The sequence below is a fragment of the Ammospiza nelsoni genome, chromosome Z, assembly GCF_027579445.1.
Source record: "Ammospiza nelsoni isolate bAmmNel1 chromosome Z, bAmmNel1.pri, whole genome shotgun sequence".
Classification (NCBI taxonomy): domain Eukaryota; kingdom Metazoa; phylum Chordata; class Aves; order Passeriformes; family Passerellidae; genus Ammospiza; species Ammospiza nelsoni.
The window spans coordinates 73473273-73499041 of record NC_080669.1 but is presented as its reverse complement, the minus strand read 5'-3'; the positions used below and the strand labels follow the sequence as shown (position 1 = coordinate 73499041).

Sequence of the window (25769 nt, the reverse complement as noted above, 5' to 3'; positions counted from 1 at the left end):
GTAAAAGGAGGCAAAAGGTTGGGGAAAATCATCCTCCTCTTTCCTCTCTCTGGATGCTTTTAATAATTGGCTCCCAAGGGTAGCACCTTAGTTAAGGGTAGGAGAGCAATACTGAATTCACATCCCAAATGACCCTTGATATTATCATGTTATGAGCTAATATCAGAGAGTGCAACGGAGCAATCCTGATCCCTCTCCATGCATTGAAAAAGAAACACAATGGGCACACAGTACATATATGGAAACGTATTTAGTTTCTATTTTGGTACTGGGAGGGATACAGGGATGGCTTCTGTGAGAGGCTGCTGGAACCTTCCTTGCTGTCTGGCAGAGACAATTCCAGCTAGATCCAGGACAGGTGTGTCACTAGGCAAGGCTGGGCCAATCATAAATCACGGTAATGACTCTGCAAAAACATATTCAAGAAGAAGAAAAAAAAAAACTTTTTGCACAGATGCAACTGTGGCCAGAGAAGAGCAGAAGAATATTTGAGAGGAACAACTCTGCAGACACCAAGGTAAACAGGGAAGGAGGTGGGGAGCAGTGATCCACCTGCAGTCTGCGGAGGAGCGTCAGGCTCAGGTGAATGCCAAGAAGAGGCTGTGAATTCACGGGAGGCCTCTGCTGAAGCAGGTTCCTGGAAGGGACCCACAGACCCATGGAGAGAGGAACCCATGCTGGAGCAGATTTCCTGGTAGGACTTGTGACCCTTTGGAGGATCCATGTTAGAGCAGCCTGTTCTTGAAGTACGCAGTGGAAGAGTAATCCCTGTTGCAGCAGTTTGTGAAGAGCTGTTGTTGACGGGATAGTGTCGCATTGGAGGAGTTCATGGAGAACTGTCTCCAGTGGGAGGGACCTCATGCTGGAGCAGAAGAAGGATGCCTCTCCCTGAGCAGCAGCAGAAACACACAATGAACTAACTGAACTGTCCATTCCCTGTCTCCCTGTCATGCTGAAGGGAAGGACATAGAGCTGGGAAGGTGGAAGAGGTGGGAGGCAGGTGTTTTTGTTTTATTTCTTATTATCCTTCTCTGATTTTGTTAGTAATAAATTCCATTAATATCCCTAATTCTAGCTGGTTTTGCCTGTGACAGTATTTGGTGAGTGATCTCTCCTGGTCCTCAGTTCATGAACCTTTTGTTATATTTTCTCTCTCCTGTGTAGCTGCAGAGGGGATGATAGAGAGGCTTTGGCGGCACCCAGTCATGCTCCACCCACCATGGAGTTAGGTAGCACACGCACATGAGTAGGCGCAGCAGCATTGTGACCACTGGCTCTGTACCTAATACAACTAATGCTTAGATCAAATCGTTTCCAGCTCACACTGGCCAGATCTGTTATTATCTCAACCCTTCAAGGCCTACACTGGGAGACAAATAAGGCTTTTGTGGTTTAGGAATGATACTCTCCAGTTCAGTGCCCCCACTGAGACTTTACCAAACTACACACTGTTCTCTCTTGCTCCCCCATGCTGCTGCAGCATGCTGGAGAGGAGTATTGGAGGCATGAAAGGCAATGGTTATTGGTTAAGATAAGAACAACTTACTTGAAACAGCAATGAGATACAAAACCAAATGGTAACAGCAACAATACTAATGTCAGAGGGTATATGAAAAAAAGAAATTCCATGGGAAAAAAAACAACCTGGATAATAAACAATATTAGACAGCTCCCTTTGCCACATTTTCTTGACTGGACAAACTCCTTCTCTCCAGAATAGAGTCCCTTTTCCTTGCTCCTGGTGTAAAATACAAAGTTGTGTTTTGTGTCAGGTACAAACAGGCAACGTGTGTATTTGTGAATGCGAAATGTGTGGGCCCTGACAATGGGAGAGCAGTGAATTCTAATAATAACTGAGGGAAATAAAGCATGGAAAAAGAACCTATATTTTGAATCTATCTCTTGTTTGCAATTAACCCTGGTTGATTTAGGAGCATTGGAACTAAAGTGTTAAGGATGTTGCTTTTTGCTTGCATTTAATCCATAAAAAGCTCTGCAATAATAACCTTTTGAAGTATAATTTTAGAATATTACTTGTATCATTGAAACTATAGCTTTGGAATATATATATATAAAGGAAACATGCTTATCTCACACCTTATTGAAGCAGAGAAAAACAGCTTGAGAAAGGAAGATGAACATCACCTCAAGGATTTATGGTTTTGACCAAAGGGAAGCTGGACATCACTGTTATGAGATTTATAGTCTCTGCAATTAAAAGGTGGACCCACATCTGGGTCCATCTGGGTGGAGCTGGACTCCACCAGATGGGATTTGTCTTTCTTCTTTTGGAAACTGGACCATCACCATCTGGGGATACTCCTTTTGAGATACATCCCGAGAAACTAAGATCACAATAGTGTATAGAATTTTGATGTAATAATTTGGAATGAAAATTCCTGATGAGTAAGAATTGGAAATAGAAAGTGCTGAAAAAGCTGATGAGTACCCCTATAAATACCTGTAACCCTCAACTATCGGTGTGCAGTTGGAGGGAAAACTTCCGCCACTGTACCCAGCACTGTATTGCTCATACTTTACCATATTAAATAATAATTGATTGCTGCTTGAATATTGGCCTAGTCAAGCTTCTTATTCATAACACTGGCAGTGATGTGAGGCAGTAGGGAATAACCTAGCCATGCTTTCTCCTGGCTACTGCAAAAGATGAACCCTCTCCTGGCTAAAATGTACTGACTTCAGTATTTAATGCCTAGTGATGAAAAAAAAAGCCTCTTTCCCCAATTTTGGCACTGTTGCCCCTTAAAGCCCTGACTGACCGGCCGTGCAGGTCAAGAGTCCAGCCAGAGGATGCCAGAACCTATTCCTGACCCACCAGCAAGTCAACTATTCTCATTCTTTCCTCTGGGAGTCGGCATAGATAGGACCCTGTCCCACCACTGATTCTGTACCTCCTCTGGCAACCAAGTAGCAACTGCAGTTCCCTTGCAATGACTGCAGCCATGAAATTGTACTATGATTTCACTCGTTCTTCATGTACTCATGGACTCTTAAATGCATGCATGAACAAGGCATGGAGAAAATTATCCTTTTAACACTCTTGGCACAAGGCACACTAGAACATTTCCTGCAGTAAGATATGTGGCAGCCTGAGAAAAATTAGACATTTTATTGATTGTGTATCTTACACTCTTGAAATAAATCCCTAATCCTTAGTGGAAAGCACTAAGTAAGCACACAGGCAATGCTACAGGAAATGTATCTAACTTGACAAAAAATGAGAAGTTATTAAAACCCATTCTTTCTTTGCTGCTTAGAAAAGTTTTTTTCCTGTATATTGTTTCCTGTATAAAATAGTTCTGCCTTAACAGAATTAGCTAGAATGACTGCCTTGTTCATGTTTCTCCCCTTACATCATCATTGGGTATCTGATCTGGACCTTCTAAAGGTCATAAATAACTGTATCCACTGTTTTCAGAAAAACAGTAATCATAAACATACTAACAGCAGTAATCTCCCTAAAGATTACCCAACTCTTGTTAAAACCTTAGTAAGATGACATGCAAGTTAGCTCTCTAAAGATGTTTTTTAGTACTCAGCACTTACTTTCCAGCTCTTTTTTTTTCTTTAAACGCTTTGTCCGGTCAATGGCAGCCAACTCAGCTTTCAGCAGCCGGTAGCGTTTCCGGATTTCCTGCATTTTTGCTTGGAGAACTGTTATGCGCTCGGTGCTGCTCAAATTTTGCAAGTCAGCTGCAAGTTAAACAATTTCTGTTAATTATTGCATTGCAGTAGTTCCCAAGACTTCTGAGGCTTTGATGAAGGGGAAGGTACTCAAATCTTAGTGATGTGCTTTGAGGTAGCAGGCAGCAAAGCTGAGAAACAGAAACTGCTGTTTATTATCGCTATCTTGCCCGACACAAACACACTGAAACTTCTTCTTACAAGAAACACGAAACAAGTCTTGGTTCATTATGGCAAAATGGAAGAGGAAGATTTAAACATTTAAAATCTTAGAGGCAGAGCAAGAAACAGAGAACAAGGAGTAAAACAGCAAGAAAGGAAAACTATCAGGATGTATGGCAAAATTAAGCAAACTGGGGATGGAGTGATTTTAGAAGTAAAAAATGCTCAAAACCAGAAAATTCCAAAAGCCTTCTTATAGTATACCACAAGACCACAAGAGGCATGCTTCAAAAAAGATACTTACACACTTGAAAACTCCATTTGCAACCTTTGGGCAAATGACTATCATGTTCTTTTAGATCAGACTTCCTCTCTCCACTTTGCCCACATTTTCCTGTGGGAAGGTAGATTGTTACAAAACAACTTTCCCACCCAACCCAAAGCTTACCAGGAGCTGTCTTACTCTAACATGACAGAATCCATCCTGGTGTAGCAGCTTGGCACACAGCTCTCTGCACCACGGGTGCCCAGGTACAGGACCTCAAACCAGGTCTGTAATGGGACCCCACTAATTCTGGCATGCTGGGAAAGGGAAACCTTGCACTGGAAACACCGGCCAGTTAGTTGTTGTGCACATAGACTCAGATCTGTTCTGTGGATTTATGGGAACCATAGTCCTACAGACCTAGAAGGCTGATAAAAGTAGGAGACTGTGGCTCCACAATCCATCCCAAAAACTGGCAGGTGTTTAACTGAATGTGTGTGTGGGTGAACATAGGGAGGTAGGGTAGGGACACACTTCCTGGAAGGAGATTCTTGAATACGATCCAGCTGCTCAAGGTTCGTATAGCCATAGTCCACTCTACTCTCCAACTGGATCACGACAGCAGTGCACTTATTGCTTTAGAATCACAGCCATAAATAAATTGCCTGCATCAGAAAATAAGGCAAAGAGGCACTGTAATGTGTTCATGTAGGTGCCAAAATTATCCACATGTTTCTACTTATGGAGCTATATAGTCTTTAAAAGACTTTGCAAGACTGATTATTACGTCCTAGCTCCTATTCACCTTTTCTAATATTAATTTCAAACAACTTTCACACATTTTATTTCACACTGAGCTGCTGTACTTACTACTTTTGTTCTTCTTTTTGTTCACAGATGTTTTGAGGCTTGTTTTCTGCTTTTTGGAGGAGCTGTCTCTTCCCTGAGCATTTTGAAGGGTTTTTTGTCCTCTAAACACTATAAAGGAGGAAAAAGACCCCAAAAAGTAGACAGAAATAGAAATAACAACAACAACAATTTTAAAAAAGCCTGCATTTCTCTGCATTTTTCTCAAAGTATGTACATCTACAATTAACAAATCGATAGAGATATATTTTTTGATGGCTGCCTATTGACCTTGTTCAAACTCTTGCCTTTGTTGAACAAAACACATTTTATTGCATTCTTTTAGAACAACATTTCCAGATGAATTATAGTAACACACCTTAAGGGCATTTTGAGGAAATTCAGTTAATTGTTAACTTAAGTCTGTTGCAATGAAAAAAACAAGGAGTATAGTCAGGCAACCATTATCTTCCTCAGTGTTTTTCAGGCACTACATCACAGTCAACACATCTTTGTTGATGTATTTTTGATGAACAGCAAAAGAGCCAGTCACTTTCACAAAAAAGCTTTTGAATCCAGCCTTGCCAGCAGTTAAAATGCAGGCAGCAATACACTGACATCATGTGCACAAGTGTTGGTTGTGTTTATTGTCCTCTTCTCTCTGGTGGTCTCAGGATGAATCTCAAAATCACACAAATGTGAAACCCAGCTAAGAAGGTCAATGTTTGATATCAGCTTGACTTCCATTTTTCAAAACATTAACTTCACAAGGGGCAATGGTTTCCCAAACATGCAATAACGGCACTTTCTCCCACAAATTAAATAGCTTACAGAGAATCAGGTTTTGTGCAAGAAACAGCATCTTCTACTTATAAGCAGGGCACTCAAAATGCTTTCATCTTGCTACAAGAAATATTCCTTACACACTGTATTACAGATTGTTTTGGGCCTTTCTTTTCAAGTCCAGTTTAAAACATCATTCTTATATACTTTTTTCCTCATTGAAACCATCACAATTCCTAACAAAAGGCCAAGAAACTTCCTGGCAGTTGTATTTTTTTTTTCACTAGATGATTGCACCTTTTCCACACATTTGAAGTAGACAGTAGGCTACTATTTCCTACAAAAATTCACTTCCCAGCAGCAGAACTATAACAGAATGAAGATACATGCGCAATGGTAAAATGAAAGTAGCTTAGGTTGAAGACAGTTCTTTTTACCCTTTCCTTTACCATTTTCAGCATGCTCTGGCTCTGATTGATTACCACTACTGGAGCTGACCCTGGCATCAAAATCTTTTGAAGAAATATTTTGGTGAGACTGGAGATCTTGCATCTGCCCTGCAGTATTCTGTGCCTCTGCCGTGCCATGCATTTCATTTGTGGTGCTTTGTTTCCCTTCTTGATTTGGTGGCAGACTCCCAGAGACAATGACAGTGGATTGATGGTTACTGTGCTCTGCTACAGCTACAACGGAAGGTGACTCAAGAGTTGGAGCACTGTTTTCCACTAAAAACTCCTCTTCCTTTTCTCCATCACTTTTATTCTAGGTGAAAGAAGAAATGAAAAACTTTTCTCATTTGAGCAATTACAAGATTGCCATCTTAAAATTATGCAGTGCTTGCATTTGTTAAACATTCAATGTGTAGAGGAAAGCTCTCCTCTTTACTTAAAAGTCTACAAGTACCTTCCTATGGTCCATGCTGAGACCTTTCTGTTGGAGACACAAACTTTTTCAACACCCAGAGAGATGTGAGAACAAACACAGCCCTAGAGTGCTGTAGGAGCAGTGGGGCCGCAGGGTGACAGGCACAGCACTGCAGCCGTTGGGCAGTTGGGCAGTTTGTGGCCGTTGGGCAGTTGGGCTCTTCCTTGGCACAGCGGTTCCAGAGGTTCCACCATGCTGCAGGGAAAGTAGAGGGGGAAGGTGAGGCAGCAGGAGCACTGACTCCTGTGGCAGAAGGAAATTCTTCCTTGTAGCCCACCACCTGAGGAACCTAACCTATGCCTAAATATCAGTTAAAAAAAAAGAAATAATTTTGAAGAAAAGGCTCTGAAATAAAATTATATGGATACACATGAGTCCTGTTTGCTCTCCAGAATCAGCCAAGGGAACTCCCAGATTTCACCCCATCAAGTTGGCTTCCAACACCGATGAAATGGATTCTTCTCATTGGTTTTCCATTAAGTCATGCATAACGAAAAGAAAAAGAAAAAGAAAAAGAAAAAGAAAAAGAAAAAGAAAAAGAAAAAGAAAAAGAAAAAGAAAAAGAAAAAGAAAAAGAAAAAGAAAAAGAAAAAGAAAAAGAAAAAGAAAAAGAAAAAGAAAAAGAAAAAGAAAAAGAAAAAGAAAAAGAAAAAGAAAAAGAAAAAGAAAAAGAAGTGAACATCCCAAAATCTGTATGGGAAAAGTTTTCATTTCTAAAAGGCTGGGAAACCACTTTTCCTGCCATGTATTTATACACCAATCAAAAAGAAGCAGAATGGAGTATACTTAAGAATGTATCGAGCCAATATTGTTAGCAACAAGGGCATAAAAGGGAGTGAAACTACCTTTATATTCTTTTATTCTAATTTTTGGTACATTCCTTTGGTCTGCCTTTATCATTCATCATACCTAAATGCAAAACTAAATTGTACATATTCATGGTTTATAGCATTTGTAAGAGAACCTACTAGGAAAAAAAAAAAGAAAATCAGGAGTCATATAAAATGGAATTTGGATTTGAATAAAGCAGTCATTTGTGTACTTTTCAGTCTGCTAAGTTTCAGCTAGGATTCAATTCTCCATGTGTTGGGACACAAAGGATGAAGGCTTTATTACACTGACAGGTAAGAGGAAAAGGTGTGTTTTTTCCAGTTAGCACGGAACAGTAGAGTCGCACGCTAAACACACCACCCAAATGAAAATTCAGATGGATTGTGGATCTCTAGCAGAGAGATACATAGTATATAGTATATATACTATATACTATATATACTATAGATAGAGTGTATATATATATAGGGTATATATACTTCATATATATACCTTAAAAATTAAACAAAAAGATAAATTCTTACAACTAGATAAAGTGTGGCCAGGTAATAAAAATAAACACTTCTGAGCCTGAATGTCTGCAAAGTGGGTATTTGGGGTGGCAAGCAGTGACTTCACTTGAAGTCACTAACTTTCAAGTCACTGACTTTGCACTAAGACTTTTAAATTCTTTTTCAGTTCAAGGCTTCCATTTTAGATCAGAATGATACAAAACAGACACTGCTCCCTGTCACAGACATCTTTTATTAAAAATCTTTTCTTCGGATTTGTCCTTCTGAGAAGCGGGGAGGCCTCAGGAACAAAATGCAAACAATGGTTATCTGCTTCTGTGGAATGCAACAGGTGGATCTTTGATGGGCCCATGTTTCTAATTAAGGGCCAATCACAGTCAGCTGGCTTGGACTTTCTGTCCGAGACACAAGCCTTTGTTATGATTCCTTCTTTTTCTATTCTTAGCTAGTCTTCTGATGAAATCCTTTCTTCTACTCTTTTAGTATAGTTTTAATATAATATGTATAATAAAATAATAAATCAAGCCTTCTGAAACATGGAGTCAGATCCTCATCTCTTACCTCTTCCTTGGACCCCTGTGAACACGGTCACAACTCCCTAATAGCAAGAAATTAACAGTAGGCATCTTATGATACAAGGCTGGGCCTGCTGAATCCAAACCTAAAGAGGATTCTCAGAGAATGCCTTGTGGATCCTCCACAGAATTCCTAGAGGGAAAACAAGGAAGAAGGAGAATTTTTCAGGCTGCTATATTTATACTCAAAAAGGTACCACATTCTCAGGATGACAAGGGACCGCAAGGAAATAGCAAGCCTTGGCAAATTCACGGATAAGTTCCAGAAATCCTCTGTATAGCTCATAACATGAAAGACAAAAAATTCTTTTTGGCTGTGATCAAAGAAAGGAGGAGAGTTAGTTTCAAATCCAAATACTGGAATATTAGATGAGGGCCACATTTTAAAATTTAGTTTATTTTAAAACAATTTCCCTTTTTCCCTCTCTCCCCATCCCAACATACACTAACATTCAGATCGTGAAATTACATGATATGTGTTCATTTTTTATTTCAGTGGCTGACTCTAAAGCAAAAAACTTGTATATTGGTAAATGCGGGAAAAGGAAGACAGCTCTCAGGGACTGACAGAAGGCCCACACAGTATGCATCTCCAAATGAGCACCTTGAGACAAGCAATGACGAATTAGAGAATAGGATAGATATTGTTGCGAGAGAAATGGAATTAGAAAACAGTTTGAAAAGATACCCTTGCAAATAAGACTAGAAAAATTACAGATATACAACTATGAAGTATGTACTGTATACAGAACGATAAGGAGTAGTTTTAGATTACTAGTTTTAAGGCACCTATAGCATGGCAAAAGAAAAAGCAAAATAGGACACGAAAGTCTTATAATGTATTCTAATTGAGTAAGAGTCAGATATTAGTTGTGATAGAGTGAATTATAACGTCTCTAAGGTCTAACCATCCTCATTGGATTAAAAATAGAATACAAGTTTGTAAAATGACTCACACTTACACCATCTCTGGGTCAAGAAACAAGTCTTGTCTGACTGGTAACTTTTCAACAAGCTGAGAAAGAAATTAGTAGCTGGACATGCAGATTTCTGAAGAGAGGAAAGATAAGTGTTGACAAGAATAAACCTAAGTTTTCAGTGCCTGAAACACTCAAAAATAACATGTTTTGGGATAGTGTACCATATGTTAGACAGAGTTAAAACAAACCACAACTCATTAGTATCTGGACTTCATTGCCCACTCTGCTTAGAGATGTTGCTTGAAGGCACTTGGTGTCAAGGATCCAGTTCCTGTAGATCACTGTCGACGTAGATCAAAATCCTCCCAACAAATCAGTGTCAAAACCAGCAAGAGTGAGACTTTTGTCCTTGGCAGGAGCTTCCAGGTGCTCCTGGAAGTCACCAGGCCTTGACACAAAGAGGTGTATTCAACGGAGGGAGAGAAGCATCATGCTTAGCTCTAAATGTGACCTTTGCTAGCAGATCCTACTAGCAGGCAATAAATTACATTTGTTCTGCACTTCGGCAGAGCCAAGATGGGAATCAAAGTCTAGATCACAGGAGAAGATCACACGAGCCTCAGCTTTTCCAGAAGAGGAAAAATACAAAGGATAGTAAATTTGCGTTGGGTTTACAGGCTATTTTTGCAGATCGATAGACAAGGGATGAAGCTTAAAAGATGAGAGCAAAGGAAAATCAACAGATATGCTGAAAGTGAGTGAAGAGTAAGGGGACCTCAAATTAACTGAAAAGCTGCACAGAAAGCTTCTCTACTTTGTGCACTTGCCTCAAGTTTGAAATGGCAAAATCTAGGAGTACTTCAAACTTATTTTTATTAATTCTAGAAGAAAGACAATCAAAACGGTGTACTTCTGCTTACAGTATCAAGTAAAGCACAGGAAGCCATTAGAGTAAGAAAACTTGTGTTCAGACGGCTGAGGCAGCCTTAGGGGTAGGAGGAATGGGGAGGCGTGGAAATCAGGCCTGTGGGCAACATTCAAGGAGCATCCAGTCCCTGAGCAGTCCCTCACAGTGGGTATGCCAGCAGATGGAGGCGAAATGGAGCCACAGCTGGGTGGGAAAAGGGCCGGGGTGGGGAGCCGTGCTCAGCAGGGGCTCCTGCATCAAATTGCTCAATGACAGGTGTGCTAAGCTGTGTGCATGTTTCCAACACCTGGCAACAGCAGGCTGGCCCAGAGGTGGGAAAAGGCCAAGGAGGCAGCAGAGTGGGAATGGGGCTCTGCAGGAGGCCCTGGTGGTTGCACACCCCTGTAGGGGATGAGGCTGGCCCAGAGGGTCCCTGGGGGTCTGGGGTGAAAAGCAGGGAAAAGAGAAGCAGGGAGGAAATGCCAGATGCTGCTGCTGTGAGAATGCCATTCCATCCCACAGGTGACATAGTGAGAGGAGGGTGGCAACAAAATGGTGATTGCTGCTGATCAGCCTGACATCTGATCAAGACAAGAGGCCCAGAAAGGACTGCACATCTGCCTCCTAGTGCTGTCCTGAATGGCAGCTCATTACCTGGTGTTCATTACCTGTAGGTCTCTCAGCTTCCCACAGGCATGCCACACTTCAGGTAAGCAAAGCTGCTTACCTCACTATGTTCTTTGGGCCTCTGAAAGGGACTGTCCACTTAGCTACAGCCTGGCAAAGAAGGTAGTCTTACAACACTGTGGATATTTTCGACTTTTATTGACACTCGGGCTGAAACAAAGTATCCCCTCGCTGCTTCTTCATCTTCATCATTCTGTCCTGCAGGTGGCCTGCTCAGGCTGACAGCTTGGAGCGCCTGCAGGCTCCAGTTCTGCTGCAGCCCAGCTTTTCCTCTCACTGCTTAATTCTTATTATGACAATTCTTTCATTTCTACTTCAAAGCTTCCCTAAATTAACAACACTCTATCCTAAGCTAAACAATCCTCTACTATCCAAGCTGTCTACGTACTATAGTCCTTAAAAGTTGATCCCTATATTTCCTAATTTTTTTCAATTTTCATCTTTTGCAGAAAGAAAAACAACAGAGCTTTAAATTGAACCTAACAACATATCTAACCTAACCTAACCTAACCTAACCTAACCTAACCTAACCTAATCTAATCCAACCTATGCTACCTAACCCAGCCTAACCTAACAGCTAACCTAACAGCTAACCTAACAGCTAAACTGAGCAAATATCTACGCTATCATGTTTCCTAGCTACGGCACAGCTCCTCTTCAACCTCGGCGGATGGCTGAAGCTCTGCCTAAAGATGACACATCCCCTTTTCCCTCCTCTTGGCTGGCGGGGCATCAGGGCCTCCTCAGGCGCAGGTGTCTCCTCTCCAGTCTTCCTGCACTTGCTTGGCTGAGATGATCAGAGCAGCCAGGCTGGAGGCAGGATCACCTGAGGTCACGAAGGGATGCTGCCCAGAGGAAAAAGAACAAAGAAAGGAACTCTTACTTTCCAGGATCACTTGAGCCTGCGGGCTCAAGCAGGATTCCCTGGCTACCAGCAAGACACACAAAGAGCGCTGAGGGCAGCATGTCCCCCTGCGCCTTCCTGTCCTGGCAAGCTTTCTGTGCCACGTGGCCCACACTCCTCCTCCTCCTCCTCATCCCTTCATGCAGGTGTCCTCAGCTGCCAGGGCTTTTTGCCCCTTTGCTTTTTCTTACCTGTAGGAGCTCCTGGGCAGACCAGCGCCTGTCCTCATCTGCCTGCAGGCAGCAGCGGAGGAAGTCGCGCAGGAGAGCCGAGTGGTGCCTGGGGTTCTGCAGTTTTGGGGGCCCGTTCCTTTCTAGCAGTTCAAAAACCTACAGCACATGGATGCAAGAGGACACTCCACCTGCTCCTTTGCTAGCCACACAGAGCTCTCTCCACACAGAGCCCTCTTGCTAAGCTGCACCTTACCCGGAGACGGGCTTCCCGCTGGTAAGGAGCTTCCCCTTCCACCATTTCCAGCCCCATGATCCCCAGGGACCAGATGTCCACTTTGGGGCCGTAGGCTTCTCCTCTCACCACCTCCGGTGCCATCCAGCTGGGAGTGCCGACGCTGGAGCTGCGCTTGCTGTGCTCAGGGCTGAGCTGAGCACAGAGGCCAAAGTCACCTGAGGACAAAAACAAAGCCTGTCAAAGCCAGCTACCACTGGCAAAGCAGCCAAAACCATTGCCCTGACCAGGCCATGCTGAATCTAACTGAAAAAGCAGCTGAGCTCTCCTTTCACGTGCCTGGAGCCAGGCAAATAAGGCATCGGCCGCTTCAAAAACACCCTGACGATTCACGCACTGGCCAAGCCGCGCTTCTGCCCCAGTGGCCGTCACCAAAATGCAAGCACACGGCATATGCTGGACATGCTGCAGCCCAGCAGGGATACCCACCCAACTTGACGGATCCGTCCGTGCCCACCAGGACGTTGCAACTTTTGATGTCTCTGTGGATGACTTGGCGGGAATGAAGGAAATGCAGTCCTTGCAGGCACTGAGAGAGAAAAAGGAGGGAGGGAAAGTTAACCTGCAGGATCTGATTTCATCCCACCCGCAAGGAAAGAGCTCAAGGGGATTGGCGGCTTTCTCAGGGAATTGTGAGCCAGGGCAAAACATCACGCTGCTGTCACCATGAAGAGCTTGCTGCTTCAACACTCTTGGAAGTTTTTTCTAGATTTCCAAGCAAAGGCATCTGGGCTCCCAAAAGTTCCACCGGCCTTGGGTAGGAAGCGCGCCACCTTTGGCTGGGAGGCGGCACGGCAAAGAATTTTGGGGAAGCCTAGTGGCAGCAGAAGAGGAAGCTGCTGGTGACAGCAGCACCTTCGAGCTGTTCCACAATGCATCGCCATGCAGGCTGCAATGGTAGCCTTTGAAGCTGAGGACAGCTCTTTGCCCTTAGCTTGAAATTCTGCCACCCGCATGCTGCCTTCCAGTGGCAAGCAAAGTAGGACAGAGAGACAGGCTCCAGGCAAACATTCCCAGGCAAAGCTGAGAAGAGGAAGAAAGAGAAATTGAGCCAGTGAGCGAGCACCAAGGCCAGAGGACAGACAGGATGGAAGAGTGCAAGAACAGAGCCTGAGGAGTGCGAGGGCACCGGCAGGCAGTACACTTCCCATGCTCTTTCTTCTCCTGTGTGGCCTGACAGCAGCAGCAGCAGCAGCAGCAGCAAAAGAAAGGTGAGAGCAAGAAATCTTGGCTCTTCTTAAGCTCCAGCTGACAAGCAGCATCCGGGCAGTCTTGGGCAAGCACAAGCGGGATCCCTCACCTCCCGACAGACAACGCCTATCTGTCCTTCCTCCAGGTACACTGCCCTCAGCACATCAAACAAGGTGCCGCCGTCCATGAACTCCATGGCCAGCCAGAGCTCCGCATCCACCAGGTAGCTGAAAGAAGAAAACCACGGCATGGAGAAACAGAATGAGCACAGCCTCAGTCACCCCAGGGCCTGGGACAGGTTTTTGCAGCTGCTCTCCAAGCTACGGGTGCCACAAGAGACTGTTGAACACCAGCTCCACCTCCTCCCACGCTCTGGACACACGCAGAGAAATCATCCCCAGCTCTGTTCTCTGCCAGTGACCAAAGGGCATCGTCTCTTTGCGCTTGCACCAGCTAAAGCTACATTGACACCAGAATATGCCAACCTGTCTAAGTAGGTAACGATATTGGGACTCCTGTTGTCCCTCATGGCCAGGATTTCATTGGCAGCCAGCTCCTCGGACATCTCCTCCTCGAGTGACATGATCTTGATTGCCACCTGCAATGACATTGGCCACCGGTACCTTGAGAAGACGCACCCCGCTCGAGATCACAAGGAGCACGGAGCGATTGCTGGTGCAATGAGGCAGCACGCTGGGCCAAAGTGCCTTGTCACTAGACAGCAGAGCTTAGCAGAAGCACCAAAAGCCATCCCAAATGCATTCTGCCCCCTGAGCCTAGACTGTATTTCAGAGGAACAGGCCCTGCTTCAGACATGGAGCTGCCACCCAAACCTCCAAGCACAGCTCACAGCAGCGGGCAAAGCGCTCCAGAGCTGCAAAATGGCGTGGGGCTCTTGGCACTTTACCTGTTGTCCGCTGCTGGTGTCAAGGGCTTTATAAACAGCTCCAAACCCTCTAGAAAGACAAAAGCAGCAGAAAGAGACCTTTATCCCTTTGGCAGTGAAAGCAAGCCCAGGCAGCAGATCTCCCCAGGCTGCCTGGACGCCTTCCTTAGAAAAAATGCCTGGCTGCAGCATCTCTTCGGCCAACAGCATGTTAGCCCGTGAGCCCTCTGCCATGCGGGGCAGGCTGTCCAAGGGAACACTAAGGTGCAGCATGAAGACCAAGGGCCGCTGGAAATCTCCAAGGCGCACACCCTGCCAGGTCATTTCAGAACCTAAGGGGAACTCTCTCCTTGTGTGGGTGTGCGTGCATGTGTGTGTCAAAAAAGGGAGAACAATTTGAGTCAGAAGACTGTCCTTGACAATCTGACCTTTCTTGGATGGCAAGGTGCTCTTTCAGGCCACAAAGCTGCAGGGCCAGGGCTTCTCCCAGCTCCTGCTCCTCACTGCTGCAAGCAAGACACTGCCAGCATCAACTTGTCTTTGATGAGGCCTTTGCATTGCTCTGACCGAGCAGTCCAGGCAGGCGACACGAGGTCAAGCCGGAGCCTGACCATGACTGGGGCTTGCCTGACTTCACGCTTGATATTGCACCAGCCAAAGACCTGGCCCACACTTTTGTAAAATCAGCTGACGTCATGCTTACCCTCGCCCGAGTTCCTCAAATGCCGTGTATTTGCCCGTTGGCCGGCCCGGGCTCACGATGCTCCCTGAAAGACAAAAGCAGTGCAGGGCGCTCACTCGCACACAGAGACGCTGCTGCCCAGAGCGTCCCAAAGGCAGCCCCACTGCCCGCAGCTCTGGGCCCTTTGCGGTCCCGCGGCTTCCCGCTGCTGAGACCAGCAAGTGGGAGGGCCATCTTCTCCACCTTTCATCAGGTGGCCTTTCCAAGAAGGCCTTGATTTCTTTCAAGAGCAGCATCCCATGTGATCAGCCTTAATGATGAGCCCTTAAGAAGGGGGCCCTAAGAGGTAAGCAAGGGCTTTTGCAGCCTCCACAGTCACATCCACCATCACTGGCTGGTCCACTGCCAGGGGCACAAAGTGTCTGCGCCGGAGGAGGAGTAAGAACCAGAGCCAGAAAACACCTGGGGCCAGACAGCTCCCTGGGCAATAGTCACTTGCTAGGTGCCAGCCTTCTGCTCAAGCAGAAACAATCTCTGCTTTTGCCTTTGGCCCAGAAGGCAGCCCAGGCAGGGCCAAGCCAGGCCCAGCCGCCCTCACAGGCAGCAGGGACTCCCTGAGTGCTGCCGCACTTCCTCAGAGCAGTACAACACCTTCTGCAGAGAGGCCTAAGTGCCTCTGAGACCGAGGGGCAGCATCTGGCGCAGCCTACACCCAGACACTCGCACAAGACCCTGCTCTGGCAGACAACAAATGCACCAGACGGAACGTACTCAGTGTCTTCAGGCCCTGCTCCTCCCTCATCTCGGGCTGCTGGGCTGCGCTGCTGCAGGAAGTGCCGGCAGCGGGGCTTGAGCTGGCTGCTGCAGGCCATGCTGGTCCGGCAGCACCAGGTTGAATGGCAGAGCCTGTCTTGCGCTGGGACAAGAAAGGATTGCCCGTCAGAAGGGTGGCTGGCACTCATGCCCCCCCCTAAGCGCACAGCAAAAGCAAGGCCTTGGGAAGGTGCTGCCAGCCACGGCCAGGCCTCTCCAGCTGGAGCAGTTCCCATGTCCCCTTCTCAAAGGCACCTTCGGGAGAAGCCCAAAGGCTACTTGGATCCAGCCCCTCCCGACCACCTCCATGCTCCACGTGTTCAGCTTTTCTGTAAGACACTGGCAACAAGGTATCGATGGGGCTGCCAAATCCACAAAGAGATCAGAGAAGGGCCCGAGAGCCTCGCTGCTTTCCTCCTCCTGTCTTTTCCTGGGCCGGAATGAAATCAGCCTGGAGTTGGCAGGCAACAGTCTGCTCAGAAGCCCGCAGGGTGTCCCTTCTCTGATCTGTTTCACAGATTTCCCTTCTCTATGGCAGCCTTTAGAGAGCGGCCCTTGGGAGCCGCCTTCCAGCCCTGCCCAGACCCGCCCGCCCTTTTACAATGCAGGGCTGCCGAGGATTCTCCTCTCCAAACTCTGCTCTGACCGGCTGGAAGTGAAGCACAGCCTGAAGCTAATTAGTCCACGGAGACAGCAGGTCCCTTCCAGGGGCCAGTGTCTGCCAGGTACCCTGCAAGGCTGTCAACTGCGTATTTGGGCCGCGCTGTCCGCTGACCACAGGCAGCCTGCACTGACAACGGGCACAAGGGGCTGACTCCTGCACTGAGAGTCACTCAATGCTGCCTCCTGTCTGATCCCAAGAGACACTCTGGCGCCCTCTCAGCATCCCAGCTTCAATGTCAAACTTCAGAACCCATTGGCCAGGGCTCCCCGGCTTGCCTGAAGCCGCACTACGTCACAGCAGGCACACGGCTGCCAGCATCTTCAGCCATGAGCAACAAGGGCTGCTCCAAAACGGGTAGCCTGGCCCTGCGCCAAAGGCAGTGCCAAGCTCAGCTGTCACTTACTGGCTCTGCAAGTTCAGGCTGTGAAGGGACAGCGGCTGAAGGTTTCATCTTCCTTTGCTCCTCTTCATCCTCTTCCTCAATGACAGAGGCAGCCAGAGGAGCTGCTGACCCTGCTGTTGTGCCCTGCAGGCAGACAGAAGTGAGAGAGATGGGCAAAAGCCAGTGCCTTAGGAGCTGCTTTCTATTGAGCTGGGAAAGCACCCAGAAGAAGGGCAAATCATAGACTTTGATACAAGTGGGCCTCTGAGTCACGCAAAGCCGAGGAAGCTGGCTGAACGAGCTGCTACTCCATCTTGCTGTGCATTTGAGCTTCCCTGCTGCCTAGAAGCAGCAAGATGCCTTGGAGCTGTCCCTTTTGCCTTTCATCTCTTGAAAGGCTTTTCACTGGAAAATCAGCAAACAGCCAGTGCTCCCTTTGCTACTGCTGATGCCACCGGGCAGCTGGCCTTTCCTTCAGCCTCCCACGCCGGCACTCCACACTCGGCTGCAACAGGCCAAGCTGGCAGAATTGCTGCACAATTCTCACACGCCAGCAACGTCTCAGCTTCCTTTGCCACTCACCAAAGGACAGGCTTGTCTCCATCCGCGTGTCAGGTGACCTGCAGCCAGCAAGGCAAAAGGAAGCAGAGGCCCTTAGAAAAGTGCCTGTGCTGGCCACTCCCACAGCACAAGGCAGTCCCAACACAGAGCATTTCCCTTTCCCAACATGCCTCCAGGAGCAACAGCTCTTTCCCACAGCAAGCAAGAGAACAAGAAGGACGCTAGAGGAGCCTCTGGCTACATTTGGGCCTCTTTTGCCAAGAGAGAAATAGGAAGACGGTGCTGGAAATGCCCGCTGCTCTTCAAAACTTTGAGCTACTCTTGTGCCTAACAGCTCAAGCTACATTTCCCGCTTCCCTTTCCTGCATTTTCCATATACATTCTTTTAAATTGCATGCCCTAATTCCCATCCCTTGGCTGAAGATGATAGCCCAGCAAAGCTTCCACAAAGGGTCCCTTCCCTGTGGCAGCTCCCTGCTGAAGCAGCCCAGGAACAGCTGCTGGGCTCAGCAGCAAACCCTCCCTGCACTGGAGTTTGTGCTGCATGGCCAAGGCAATCGCAGTCTTGGCACAGCATCAAAGGCTCAAGTCATGCAGCCAAGGCCTCTAAGGGGTAGAATATGGAGCAAAAGGTGCTTTCCTTCACTCCTGGAGAGAACCACTGAGTTGGTAGAAATACTTGTGAGGATCTGCCCTCAGAGTCTGCAATTTGCAGCTTGTCTTGCTTGAAGCAGCAAGCTGAGGAAATGACAGACTCCGCTGCCGCGCACTCTCCCGGGGAGGGAAGGCAACCGCTGCAGGTTGCATGGCAAATAGTCTGCACACGCTACCCAGTACAGATGCCCCCTTTGTAGCTGATGCTGCTGGCAGGACATTGACCAAAGCGGTGGCACCTTCACGGCCATTTTGTTCCCAAAGAAACTGGGCCACTGCTGCGGCATAAAGAGCAGAGCCAAGCAAAAGTCAGGCAATGCCAGCCCCAGGAGAAACCTTTACTTACGAGTCAGCTGGGTCAGGTAGTAGCCAGAATAGACAACAGAAAAGATGGTGCAAACGGCGGCACAGACTTGCCCAATCATTTTGGCAGTGCTGTGCGCATTTGCACGCTGAGTGCCAGCCAAGGGAAAGCCAAGACTCCTCTCGGGGTGCAGGCCGTCTGCTGAGAGCTCCTTGAGCACAAGGATCCTCCTGCAGGGAGCCAGCGGAAGAGCTGCTCTGGACGACCAGGCCTGGCGCGCACCGGGACAACGCTGTGCTGACAGCACTGTGACGTGGCACCTCTGGCTTGACCTCACAATGGCAGCTGCTCTGTGGCTTTCTTGTGCCCAGCAAGACAACCTTGTGTACAGCTGATGCAAAAGAAAAGCCTGGGAAATTCTCCTCACTCACAAAGGCAGTGCTCAAGGCATGCCAGGGGAACTCAGAAAATGCGCCAATCCAAGCGGCATCCAAGCAATGCAAGCAAACATGACTCTTGGTCCCAAAAGCTTTGACTGAAAGCAAGTCTGCTTCTTCTAGGTGGCATCCTAGCTGGTTTGGAAAAGCCTAACTTCTTCAGTGACATTTAGATGGCAAACGAAGCAAAGATAATAAATTTCCAGGACTATTGTAGGCTGCAGTTGCTCCTTGAGCACGCGGGTGCATGCTGACCTCTGGAGGGGCTTGACAGCTGGCCTGCAAGCAAAGCTGAGTTCATGGAAGAAATAGCAGTTGATGGTTTTTGAGTGTATCCATAGCAAGGAAGAAGACAAGGCCGTCAGCATGGAAACCCATTAGAAGAGATTCAGGAAAAGTTGCGTATGCTAGACTAGGTGCCGAAGTAGATGTGCATACGTGCCTTATAAATTTCTGTAAAACTTTTGCCAGTTGTATTGACGTTAATTGCTTTGCACCAATGGATAGAAGAAGTTATTGTGATGTAGTTAGTGACTTGAGATCACGCTTTGTTAAGAGTGTATAAGCTGGAGAACATGCAGAATAAAACAAACAAACCTTTTTCTTCTTGGACCCTGATCACGTGTGTATGCCACGTCCGGCCTAACGGTGACGCTTGCCCCATCTCTGGGTCAAGAAACAAGTCTTGTCTGACTGGTAACTTTTCAACCAGCTGAGAAAGAAATTAGTAGCTGGAGATGCAGATTTCTGAAGAGAGGAAAGAAAAGTGTTGACAAGAATAAACCTAAGTTTTCAATGCCTGAAACACTCAAAAATAACATGTTTTGGGATAGTGTACCATATGTTAGACAGAGTTAAAACAAACCACAACTCATTAGTATCTGGACTTCATTGCCCACTCTGCTTAGAGATGTTGCTTGAAGGCACTTGGTGTCAAGGATCCAGTTCCTGTAGATCACTGTCGACATAGATCAAAATCCTACCAACAAATCAGTGTCAAAACCAGCAAGAGTGAGACTTTTGTCCTTGGCAGGAGCTTCCAGGTGCTCCTGGAAGTCACCAGGCCTTGACACAAAGATGTGTATTCAACGGAGGGAGAGAAGCATCATGCTTAGCTCTAAATGTGACCTTTGCTAGCAGATCCTACTAGCAGGCAATAAATTACATTTGTTCTGCACTTCGGCAGAGCCAAGATGGGAATCAAAGTCTAGATCACAGGAGAAGATCACACGAGCCTCAGCTTTTCCAGAAGAGGAAAAATACAAAGGATAGTAAATTTGCGTTGGGTTTACAGGCTATTTTTGCAGATCGATAGACAAGGGATGAAGCTTAAAAGATGAGAGCAAAGGAAAATCAACAGATATGCTGAAAGTGAGTGAAGAGTAAGGGGACCTCAAATTAACTGAAAAGCTGCACAGAAAGCTTCTCTACTTTGTGCACTTGCCTCAAGTTTGAAATGGCAAAATCTAGGAGTACTTCAAACTTATTTTTATTAATTCTAGAAGAAAGACAATCAAAACGGTGTACTTCTGCTTACAGTATCAAGGAAAGCACAGGAAGCCATTAGAGTAAGAAAACTTGTGTTCAGACGGCTGAGGCAGCCTTAGGGGTAGGAGGAATGGGGAGGCGTGGAAATCAGGCCTGTGGGCAACATTCAAGGAGCATCCAGTCCCTGAGCAGTCCCTCACAGTGGGTATGCCAGCAGATGGAGGCGAAATGGAGCCACAGCTGGGTGGGAAAAGAGCCGGGGTGGGGAGCCGTGCTCAGCAGGGGCTCCTGCATCAAATTGCTCAATGACAGGTGTGCTAAGCTGTGTGCATGTTTCCAACACCTGGCAACAGCAGGCTGGCCCAGAGGTGGGAAAAGGCCAAGGAGGCAGCAGAGTGGGAATGGGGCTCTGCAGGAGGCCCTGGTGGTTGCACACCCCTATAGGGGATGAGGCTGGCCCAGAGGGTCCCTGGGGGTCTGGGGTGAAAAGCAGGGAAAAGAGAAGCAGGGAGGAAATGCCAGATGCTGCTGCTGTGAGAATGCCATTCCATCCCACAGGTGACATAGTGAGAGGAGGGTGGCAACAAAATGGTGATTGCTGCTGATCAGCCTGACATCTGATCAAGACAAGAGGCCCAGAAAGGACTGCACATCTGCCTCCTAGTGCTGTCCTGAATGGCAGCTCATTACCTGGTGTTCATTACCTGTAGGTCTCTCAGCTTCCCACAGGCATGCCACACTTCAGGTAAGCAAAGCTGCTTACCTCACTATGTTCTTTGGGCCTCTGAAAGGGACTGTCCACTTAGCTACAGCCTGGCAAGGAAGGGAGTCTTACAACACTCTGGATATTTTCGACTTTTATTGACACTCGGGCTGAAACAAAGTATCCCCTCGCTGCTTCTTCATCTTCATCATTCTGTCCTGCAGGTGGCCTGCTCAGGCTGACAGCTTGGAGCGCCTGCAGGCTCCAGTTCTGCTGCAGCCCAGCTTTTCCTCTCACTGCTTAATTCTTATTATGACAATTCTTTCATTTCTACTTCAAAGCTTCCCTAAATTAACAACACTCTATCCTAAGCTAAACAATCCTCTACTATCCAAGCTGTCTACGTTCTATAGTCCTTAAAAGTTGATCCCTATATTTCCTAATTTTTTTCAATTTTCATCTTTTGCAGAAAGAAAAACAACAGAGCTTTAAATTGAACCTAACAACATATCTAACCTAACCTAACCTAACCTAACCTAATCTAATCCAACCAAATGCTAACCAACCCAACCTAACCTAACAGCTAACCTAACAGCTAACCTAACAGCTAAACTGAGCAAATATCTACACTATCATGTTTCCTAGCTACGGCACAGCTCCTCTTCAACCTCGGGGGATGGCTGAAGCTCTGCCTAAAGATGACACATCCCCTTTTCCCTCCTCTTGGCTGGCGGGGCATCAGGGCCTCCTCAGGCGCAGGTGTCTCCTCTCCAGTCTTCCTGCACTTGCTTGGCTGAGATGATCAGAGCAGCCAGGCTGGAGGCAGGATCGCCTAAGGTCACGAAGGGATGCTGCCCAGAGGAAAAAGAACAAAGAAAGGAACTCTTACTTTCCAGGATCACTTGAGCCTGCGGGCTCAAGCAGGATTCCCTGGCTACCAGCAAGACACACAAAGAGCACTGAGGGCAGCATGTCCCCCTGCGCCTTCCTGTCCTGGCAGCTTTCTGTGCCACGTGGCCCACACTCCTCCTCCTCCTCATCCCTTCATGCAGGTGTCCTCAGCTGCCAGGGCTTTTTGCCCCTTTGCTTTTTCTTACCTGTAGGAGCTCCTGGGCAGACCAGCGCCTGTCCTCATCTGCCTGCAGGCAGCAGCGGAGGAAGTCGCGCAGGAGAGCCGAGTGGTGCCTGGGGTTCTGCAGTTTTGGGGGCCCGTTCCTTTCTAGCAGTTCAAAAACCTACAGCACATGGATGCAAGAGGACACTCCACCTGCTCCTTTGCTAGCCACACACAGCTCTCTCCACACAGAGCCCTCTTGCTAAGCTGCACCTTACCCGGAGACGGGCTTCCCGCTGGTAAGGAGCTTCCCCTTCCACCATTTCCAGCCCCATGATCCCCAGGGACCAGATGTCCACTTTGGGGCCGTAGGCTTCTCCTCTCACCACCTCCGGTGCCATCCAGCTGGGAGTGCCGACGCTGGAGCTGCGCTTGCTGTGCTCAGGGCTGAGCTGAGCACAGAGGCCAAAGTCACCTGAGGACAAAAACAAAGCCTGTCAAAGCCAGCTACCACTGGCAAAGCAGCCAAAACCATTGCCCTGACCAGGCCATGCTGAATCTAACTGAAAAAGCAGCTGAGCTCTCCTTCCACGTGCCTGGAGCCAGGCAAATAAGGCATCGGCCGCTTCAAAAACACCCTGACGATTCACGCACTGGCCAAGCCGCGCTTCTGCCCCAGTGGCCGTCACCAAAATGCAAGCGCACGGCATATGCTGGACATGCTGCAGCCCAGCAGGGATACCCACCCAACTTGACGGATCCGTCCGTGCTCACCAGGACGTTGCAACTTTTGATGTCTCTGTGGATGACTTGGCGGGAATGAAGGAAATGCAGTCCTTGCAGGCACTGAGAGAGAAAAAGGAGGGAGGGAAAGTTAACCTGCAGGATCTGATTTCATCCCACCCGCAAGGAAAGAGCTCAAGGGGATTGGCGGCTTTCTCAGGGAATTGTGAGCCAGGGCGAAACATCACGCTGCTGTCACCATGAAGAGCTTGCTGCTTCAACACTCTTGGAAGTTTTTTCTAGATTTTCAAGCAAAGGCGTCTGGGCTCCCAAAAGTTCCACCAGCCTTGGTTAGGATGCGCGCCACTTTTGGCTGGGAGGCGGGACGGCAAAGAATTTTGGGGAAGCCTAGTGGCAGCAGAAGAGGAAGCTGCTGGTGACAGCAGCACCTTCGAGCTGTTCCACAATGCATCGCCATGCAGGCTGCAATGGTAGCCTTTGAAGCTGAGGACAGCTCTTTGCCCTTAGCTTGAAATTCTGCCACCCGCATGCTGCCTTCCAGTGGCAAGCAATGTAGGACAGACAGACAGGCTCCAGGCAAACATTCCCAGGCAAAGCTGAGAAGAGGAAGAAAGAGAAATTGAGCCAGTGAGCGAGCACCAAGGCCAGAGGACAGACAGGATGGAAGAGTGCAAGAACAGAGCCTGAGGAGTGCGAGGGCACCAGCAGGCAGTACACTTCCCATGCTCTTTCTTCTCCTGTGTGGCGTGACAGCAGCAGCAGCAGCAGCAGCAGCAGCAGCAGCAAAAGAAAGGTGAGAGCAAGAAATCTCGGCTCTCCTTAAGCTCCAGCTGACAAGCAGCATCCGGGCAGTCTTGGGCAAGCACAAGCGGGATCCCTCACCTCCCGACAGACAGCGCCTATCTGTCCTTCCTCCAGGTACACTGCCCTCAGCACATCAAACAAGGTGCCGCCGTCCATGAACTCCATGGCCAGCCAGAGCTCCGCATCCACCAGGTAGCTGAAAGAAGAAAACCACGGCATGGAGCAACAGAATGGGCATAGCCTCAGTCACCCCAGGGCCTGAGACAGGTTTTTGCAGCTGCTCTCCAAGCTACGGGTGCCACAAGAGACTGTTGAACACCAGCTCCACCTCCTCCCACGCTCTGGAGACACGCAGAGAAATCATCCCCAGCTCTGTTCTCTGCCAGCGACCAAAGGGCATCGTCTCTTTGCGCTTGCACCAGCTAAAAGCTACATTGACACCAGAATATGCCAACCTGTCTAAGTAGGTAACGATATTGGGACTCCTGTTGTCCCTCATGGCCAGGATTTCATTGGCAGCCAGCTCCTCGGACATCTCCTCTTCGAGTGACATGATCTTGATTGCCACCTGCAATGACATTGGCTACCGGTACCTTGAGAAGACGCACCCTGCTCGAGATCACAAGGAGCACAGAGCGAGTGCTGGTGCGATGAGGCAGCACGCTGGGCCAAAGTGCCTTGTCACTAGACAGCAGAGCTTAGCAGAAGCACCAAAAGCCATCCCAAATGCATTCTGCCCCCTGAGCCTAGACTGTATTTCAGAGGAACAGCCCCTGCTGCAGACATGGAGCTGCCACCCAAACCTCCAAGCACAGCTCACAGCAGCGGGCAAAGCGCTCCAGAGCTGCAAAATGGCGTGGGGCTCTTGGCACTTTACCTGTTGTCCGCTGCTGGTGTCAAGGGCTTTATAAACAGCTCCAAACCCTCTAGAAAGACAAAAGCAGCAGAAAGAGACCTTTATCCCTCTGGCAGTGAAAGCAAGCCCAGGCAGCAGATCTCCCCAGGCTGCCTGGACGCCTTCCTTAGAAAAAATGCCTGGCTGCAGCATCTCTTCGGCCAACAGCATGTTAGCCCGTGAGCCCTCTGCCATGCGGGGAGGGCTGTCCAAGGGAACACTAAGGTGCAGCATGAAGACCAAGGGCCGCTGGAAATCTCCAAGGCGCACACCCTGCCAGGTCATTTCAGAACCTAAGGGGAGCTCTCTCCTTGTGCGGGTGTGCATGCATGTGTGTGTCAAAAAAGGGAGAACAATTTGAGTCAGAAGACTGTCCTTGACAATCTGACCTTTCTTGGATGGCAAGGTACTCTTTCAGGCCACAAAGCTGTAGGGCCAGGGGTTCTCTCAGCTCCTGCTCCTCACTGCTGCAAGCAAGACACTGCCAGCATCAACTTGTCTTTGATGAGGCCTTTGCAATGCTCTGACCGAGCAGTCCAGGCAGGCGACACGAGGTCAAGCCGGAGCCTGACCATGATTGGAGCTTGCCTGACTTCACGCTTGATATTGCACCAGCCAAAGACCTGGCCCACACTTTTGTAAAATGAGCTGACGTCACGCTTACCCTCGCCCGAGTTCCTCAAATGCCGTGTATTTGCCCGTTGGCCGGCCCGGACTCACGATGCTCCCTGAAAGACAAAAGCAGTGCAGGGCGCTCACTCACACACAGAGACGCCGCTGCCCAGAGCGTCCCAAAGGCAGCCCCACTGCCCGCAGCTCTGGGCCCTTTGCGGTCCCGCGGCTTCCAGCTGCTGAGACCAGCAAGTGGGAGGGCCATCTTCTCCACCTTTCATCAGGTGGCCTTTCCAAGAAGGCCTTGATTTCTTTCAAGAGCAGCATCTCACGCGATAAGCCAAAATGATGAGCCCTTAAGAAGGGGGCCCTAAGAGGTAAGCAAGGGCCTTTGCTGCCTCCGCAGTCA

At 48.0% G+C, this 25769-nt stretch overlaps 2 protein-coding genes across 2 annotated transcripts; both read right to left on the bottom strand.

Annotated features, from left to right (window-relative positions):
- Positions 1-608: 608 nt before the first annotated feature.
- LOC132087079 (serine/threonine-protein kinase PAK 1-like) lies at positions 609-21249 on the bottom strand. The gene is made up of 16 exons (XM_059493108.1): positions 21239-21249; positions 18666-18853; positions 17548-17609; positions 16788-16843; positions 16359-16488; positions 16017-16053; positions 15267-15330; positions 14585-14633; positions 14163-14275; positions 13787-13904; positions 12916-13015; positions 12448-12644; positions 12210-12350; positions 4667-4740; positions 3568-3692; positions 609-637 (listed from the first exon to the last, which is right to left on the bottom strand). Exons 1-16 carry the CDS (start codon positions 21247-21249, stop codon positions 609-611), a joined length of 1494 nt encoding a protein of 497 aa, XP_059349091.1.
- Positions 21250-22167: 918 nt separating this feature from the next.
- On the bottom strand, positions 22168-24406 carry LOC132087078 (serine/threonine-protein kinase PAK 1-like). The gene is made up of 6 exons (XM_059493107.1): positions 24309-24406; positions 23932-24049; positions 23052-23151; positions 22584-22780; positions 22349-22486; positions 22168-22185 (listed from the first exon to the last, which is right to left on the bottom strand). The coding sequence occupies exons 1-6, from the start codon at positions 24404-24406 to the stop codon at positions 22168-22170; spliced, it is 669 nt and encodes a 222-aa protein (XP_059349090.1).
- Between the last annotated feature and the right edge of the window lie 1363 nt (positions 24407-25769).